The following is a 6,264-nucleotide window of genomic DNA, read 5'->3' on the forward strand; positions in this document are numbered from 1 at the left end:
TAAACAAATAAATAAAAGCTCATAACCATATCAAAAGAAAGTACTTATTTGATGTTTCTAATTGTGTATTTCCAACGGCATTTTGAATTGGGTGTTGCTGCCAATGAAACATCACAATTAATTAAAATTGATATTTTTTAGGCAGAGTTAGAGACTTTAGATTGAATTAAGCCAAAGACACTGAAAGCAATTAGCGATAGCTCATTAGATAGTGATATCAGAGACAGTAAATTACAGTTATTAGTGTAGATATTTAGAGACAATATTAAGAATATCACTAACTATAATCATGTAAATATCTATATCACTAAGTGTAAGTTTACTGTGATAGTTATATTCTTATGTATCTGATGTATGATGTTGGGAGTTATCTAGAAAGAATTTCACTAACTGTAATCACGATTGTTTTTTCTGGCTTTGAACTGCTGCAGGACCACCATAAGATATTCAGTACCAGTTTTGCCAAAATGAGGCAAGATTTGATCTACAAAGTCTCCAAATGAGGTGCAATTTATTATATTGAATCTGCATTATAAGTAAAGAGATATTAGGCACTCATAAATTCTCAAATCGAATAGCACGGTCTAAATAAAGTTTGAAGTTCCAATTGAGCTTTGATGTAACAATAGTAAGAATGTCAAACTTTGGAGCCGTTTTAAAACTAGAATAAAAGAAGTTAGGAGATTGAAGACAGTAAAATTGAGAACAGAGAGGGACAAAACAATTATGAAGTCATCGTGTTTAGAGAGCAGGGAAATGATAGCTAGTGTGCAAGTGAATAGATTGGACTACGAATCTCAATGTATTCTTGAGCTGGTAGAAATAATTATTCAATAGTTAACCAAGTGTGTCAGATTTCAAACATAAGGGAGCATATTGGTTTAAGACATTAGTCAAGTCGAGAGTGTTAATCAATGGTGAATGTTGCTTACATGCATGCAAATAACATTGCTTTTTCATCTTTGCTGCCCAAGCTATGGCTTAGAACAATCATACAGATTTTGTACACCAATCAATTGACAGCTCCATTATTGTTTTAATATTTGTTGATTTAATCTGCACTAATTTCTATGCAGGTTTGCATGCAAAGATATATGCCAAAAAAATGTTTGAAGCACACCTTGTATAAGTAAAAGTGCAATCAATTCCTCAGTACCACATAAAACTGTGAAAAGGCTGCTACATTGTAAACCACATCTGGTGCATAAATTTTTCCTACACCACCTTGAACATGATGAAGGCTACTGCTGCATTGCATCCTTGTCTGAGCTCCTGCAGCTTCAATTGCCGATTGGCATTAAGGCAGTTGGAATGTGTTTGATTAATTAGGCCATGAACATGTTTGAAGCTTGCTTCTTTGGAGTGGGACTAAAGACGTAATAGGAATAGTGGATTTGGTTTAGCCGGGGAGTCAAAGGGTAAGGTGGAGTCAACTTCCCATGCAATACTTCCCTCTACTAAACTTTGCGGTGTCAATTATCTCAACCCTTTGGCCATCACTACATTCCTCCATATGTTGTCACAATGGGAGAGATGCATATTATTTGAGTGTGAATTGCTCCAGTATGCATATTTCATGTTAAAGCATTGCATAACACTTTATTTGCATGTACCCGTTTTTGAAGCTAACACGAATTCCTCACTCTTCACTCTCCTATTGCTCTTTTCTCTTGGATCATTGTTCATCCCATAATAAATCATTTGCCTTTCTCAGAACCCTCCATGCTCATTTCATCAAATTGGGTTTTAACTCGTATTCATATCTGGGTAATCGCTGTTTTGATCTATACTGTGAGTTTGGCCAAATCAATGATGCCGTTAAGGTGTTTGATGAAATTACTTATAAGAATTTGACATCATGGAACATTTATTTGAAGGGGTTTCTCAAAAGTGGCCACCTTGGGGAGGCATGCCACTTGTTTGATGTAATGCCTGTCAGAGATGTTGTTAGTTGGAACACGATGATTTCGGGTTTTGCACTAAATGGGTTTTGTTGTCAAGCCTTTGAGCTTTTTGTTGAGATGCAGGGTACTGGTGTGAGGCCAAGTGAGTTCACTTTCTCAATAATGACGTCAATTGTGTCAAGTCCCTGTCATGCTAAGCAGGTCCACAGTAGGATGATCAGGAGTGGTATTGATTTGTCCAATGTGGTGCTTGCAAATTCGGTGATAGCTATGTATGGGAGACTTGGTCTTGTTGATTATTGCTTTGGTGTGATTTTGACCATGGAGAACTTTGATGTTATATCTTGGAACTCTTTGATATGGGCCTGTTGTAGAGCTGGATATCCAGAGTTGTCTCTTGAGCAGTTTCATCAGATGAGAGCTATGGAGTTTTTACCTGACCAGTTTACGTGTTCGATATTGATGAGTGTCTGTTCTAACTTGCAGGATTTGGGAAGGGGTAAGCAAGTTTTCACCCTTTGTTTCAAGTTGGGATTTGTTTCAAATAGCACTGTGTCAAGCGCTGCTATTGCCCTCTTTTCCAGATGCAACAGATTGGAGGACTCCATCCAGCTCTTCAAAGAACAAGATCAATGGGATTCAGTTCTATGCAATTCCATGATTTCGAGCTACACGAAACATGATTTAGTGGAGGATGCATTGCAACTCTTTATGCTGACCCTGAGGAAGAATATCAGACCAACAGAATACATGATAAGTTGTCTTCTGAGTTCAGTTTCAATTTTCATGCCAGTTGAAGTAGGTAATCAAATCCATTCTCTGGTTCCTAAATTAGGTTTTGAGTCAGAAGTAGTTGTTGCCAGTTCTCTTGTTCATATGTATGCAAAATTTGGATTTATTGATGATGCCTTAAACATCTTCAATGAAATGAAAATAAAGGATTTGGTGTCATGGAATACAATAATGATGGGAATGACTTACAATGGCAAAGTGCCTGTAACCATGAAGCTCTTTAAGGAGTTAATTGGAGAACCTACACCACCAGATAGAATTACACTTGCTGCAGTTCTTCGAGCATGCAACTATGGATGTTTAGTTGATGAAGCAATTAAAATATTATTATCAATGGAGAAGGAATTCGGCGTAGAACCTGGGGAAGAACATTATGCTTATGCTGTGGAGTTGTTGAGTCAAGCTGGTATGATCAAAGAAGCGATGGACATTATTGAAACAATGCAATGTAAAACCCCCTCCAACATTTGGAGATCAGTTCTTTCTGCATGCGCAATCCATGAAGACTTGTGTGTTATTGAAAGAGTTGCAGAGAGAATAACAAAAAGCGAACCGCAGACATTGTTTCCATATTTGGTGTTGGCTCAGGCTTATCAGATGAGGGGCAAATGGGAGAGCTCAATTCGAGCCAGGAAGGCTGTGGAACAAAGAGGTGCTAAAGAGTTCATTGGATACAGTTGTGTAGCGATAAAAAATCAGGTATACTCGTTCGCATCAAATCAATTACAGCATTATGGAGGCAGGGATCTTTATTTGATTTTGAATTTACTGCTCTGGGAGATTGAGAATGAAGGGTGTGCCTAGAAAATCCGTAAGACAAAAAGGAAATGTAAACAAACGGATGAAAGTTTGCTGCAGCCCTTTCGAAAAATATTGAACTTTGGGTTTGGAAGTTAGTTGTAAACTGAACACCTAACTCATACTCCCGTTCATCACTATTGGTAAATATGCCGTTCATTATGCAGCACTCAGCGGCTTATTGCAAAAACTACTTATCAGCTTGCCTTCTCCAATCCTTGCATTTTGAGTCTCCAAAAGCTGAGGTGGCACAATTGGAGTTGCAGCAGTATTTCATCGACCATGGTGATGAACTGATGATAACCAGGTAATTAATTACTATACCAAATAACTATCATTATAGTAAACAAAATAATAAAACGCGTTTTAGGTAATTTTAATTTGGTTTTTATCTCTTTGGGGTTACACAGAATGGAACAGAAGAGATCCATGAATCAAGTTGCACGGGTCCTTTTGTTACCAACTTTGTAAATTCCCATTGTGCCATTGTGGCAGTCTAATGCTAGCTGACATTGCGCTAATGATGTAAAACTCAATTTAGCCATTATTTGGACTAAATTGAATGATCTAACATCTGTGAAATTTAGTTTATCGAGGAACCAAATTAAGTTCCACACTTTTAATGTTATGTGAGCTAGATGTTAAATTGTCACAATTTTCATATAAATATTCCGTTAACTATTGTGATGACAGAAAGATCATCTTGATTCATGGTTGTAAAACTCAGATCAATTGAGGATTATCACTTTTAAAAAGACTAATTTCATTTATTGACTATATAAAAATTTTTATATTATTTTTATTGATGTAAGAATATTCAATTAGATACATGTATAAGAGTTTTTTCATTTACACCAAACAGAATGGGTTACGTGTAGAGAGACTAACAAGCAATTATTACAAGCAAGTATTTATGACCAAGAAGTTACAACTTACAACCATATCGAGTTCTTAATTGAATACTTGATAAATGATAATAATCATTGAACAAAATAGGGGTGAAATAAAGAATAAATAAATCTTAATATTTCAACAAATATCAAATGAACAAAAGAATTGAAGACCTCTCCAATAACTTAGGATTGCCTAACAATTCTGTATACTCTAAAATAAAAGAGAGAACTAACTAGTTTAATTTACATGCAATCTGTTCCTGATAACACTTAAGATCGCTTCTTATCATAACTATGAAGGGATGGCGATTGAGGACTCTTTGAAGAGGGGGAGGGTTCTCCTTCCGGCGGAAAATCGGAGAGCAAAGCCAGCATCTGCCGAATGCTCACAGACCGTGCAGGTTTGAAGCTGTGGGTTCTCTTGATGTTCTTGGAAAAGATATTTGATGAATTTGAAAGGATAAGGTATACCAAAGCCTGTACTAGGAAGAACACTGCCACCTTCAACAGGATGTCACCTAAGCTGCTCTCCATAGTTATAAAAGAAAATAGCACCCTTTGATGATTGATTAATGAAATCTTTTGCTCTAATAATAAGAAAGAACACAATTAATGAATTTATGTAGAAAGGATGGTATGCAAGCGTCCTTATAAAGGTTTTACGTAATGTGTGGAAGGACATGTTGGACCAACATTTGGATTTTGGAAAAGTAAACGAATAGTTTGACCTGTTACCACGTTGAAAATGTGGGAATATGGAGGCGGAAATTTCATTGTTATCCAGAAACAATTAATGAATACGTGTCAAGGGCACGGTGGTCATTAAAGTAAATTATGAAAATCCCGATTAGGAGGATAATTGCTTGTCTGACGTAAATGAAAGTCAGAATGAAGTTTCCTATTGAAACGTAATGACTTGATCAATGGAGGTGATGACTCATCAGCTTGATCTAGATGCCTAATTGAATGATTGATTACCTCACGATTATTAAATTGGTTTCTCCTACAAGCAAACAAAACTACTTTACATATTGGATTACTATAGCGGACAGAATTTGACGCATTCCGTTTTTGTAACGGTTAGAAACAAGAGACTAAACAGGAGAAAGGAGAAATGATTTGTGTATTATTGAGTGTATTCAAGTTGTTTATTTAAGTTATTTGTGTATTATTGAGTGTATTCAAGTTGTCTATTTAAGTTGTTTTTTGGAACGATACAATATAGAAAGGTATTTATAGGTGCTAAGAGAATCGTAATAATAAAGACGTAATATCCTATAATAAATATCCAGATATGCTAATTGATTCTAATTGATCCTAATTATATTCTAACATCTCCCTCAAACTCAAGTAAAACATATTTAACATAACGAAAAAATGCATAAACTAATAGAACGGATACAGACGGAACTATCGAAAGAAAGCGCAGACGGAACTGCCGTTGTCGAAAGGAAGTGCAGATGGAACTACCGCGGGTGCAGACGGAACTGCCGGAAGGAAGCGCAGATGGAACTGCCGCTGTCTGAAGGAAGTGCAGATAGAACTGCCAAAAGTCTGAAGGAAGCGCAGATGGAGCTGCTGCTTGTCTGAAGGAAGCGCAGATGGAAACGAAACTGCCGGAAAGAAACGCAAGGAAGCGCATATGGAGTTGCTGCTTGTCTGAAGGAAGCGCAGATGGAAACGAAACTGCCGGAAAGAAACGCAGACGGAACTGCCACAAGGAAACACAGACGAAATGCAGACGGAACTGCCACAATAAAACATAGACGGAACTGTCACGAGAAAATGCAGACAAAACTGCCACGAGAGAACGCAGATGGAATTGCCACGAGAGAACGCGGATGAAACTGTTACGAGAAAACGCAAATGAAACTATC

At 36.9% G+C, this 6,264-nt stretch overlaps 1 protein-coding gene across 2 annotated transcripts; it reads left to right on the forward strand.

Annotated features, from left to right (window-relative positions):
- The first annotated feature begins 1,371 nt into the window (after positions 1 to 1,371).
- LOC130941024 (pentatricopeptide repeat-containing protein At1g43980, mitochondrial) lies at positions 1,372 to 5,577 on the forward strand. Of its 2 annotated transcripts, none has more exons than XR_009070473.1 (2): positions 1,372 to 3,801; positions 3,905 to 5,577. XR_009070473.1 is itself a non-coding variant. In XM_057869369.1 (2 exons), the coding sequence occupies exons 1-2, from the start codon at positions 1,608 to 1,610 to the stop codon at positions 3,498 to 3,500; spliced, it is 1,752 nt and encodes a 583-aa protein (XP_057725352.1). In that variant the 5' UTR covers positions 1,372 to 1,607; the 3' UTR covers positions 3,501 to 5,576. The 2 variants fall into 2 exon arrangements, 1 of the variants encoding a protein (XP_057725352.1); XM_057869369.1 differs by having other exon boundaries at positions 1,372 to 2,702; positions 2,844 to 5,576.
- The last annotated feature ends 687 nt before the right edge of the window (positions 5,578 to 6,264 follow it).

Source organism: Arachis stenosperma, chromosome 7, assembly GCF_014773155.1.
Source record: "Arachis stenosperma cultivar V10309 chromosome 7, arast.V10309.gnm1.PFL2, whole genome shotgun sequence".
Classification (NCBI taxonomy): domain Eukaryota; kingdom Viridiplantae; phylum Streptophyta; class Magnoliopsida; order Fabales; family Fabaceae; genus Arachis; species Arachis stenosperma.

Coding starts and splice junctions, on each gene's coding strand:
- LOC130941024 (XM_057869369.1), top strand. CDS start 1,608: ATGTACCCGTTTTTGAAGCTAACACGAATTCCTCACTCTTCACTCTCC. Junction 2,703..2,843: donor CAATTTTCATGCCAGTTGAA/GTAGGTAATCAA, acceptor ATGAAAATAAAG/GATTTGGTGTCATGGAATAC.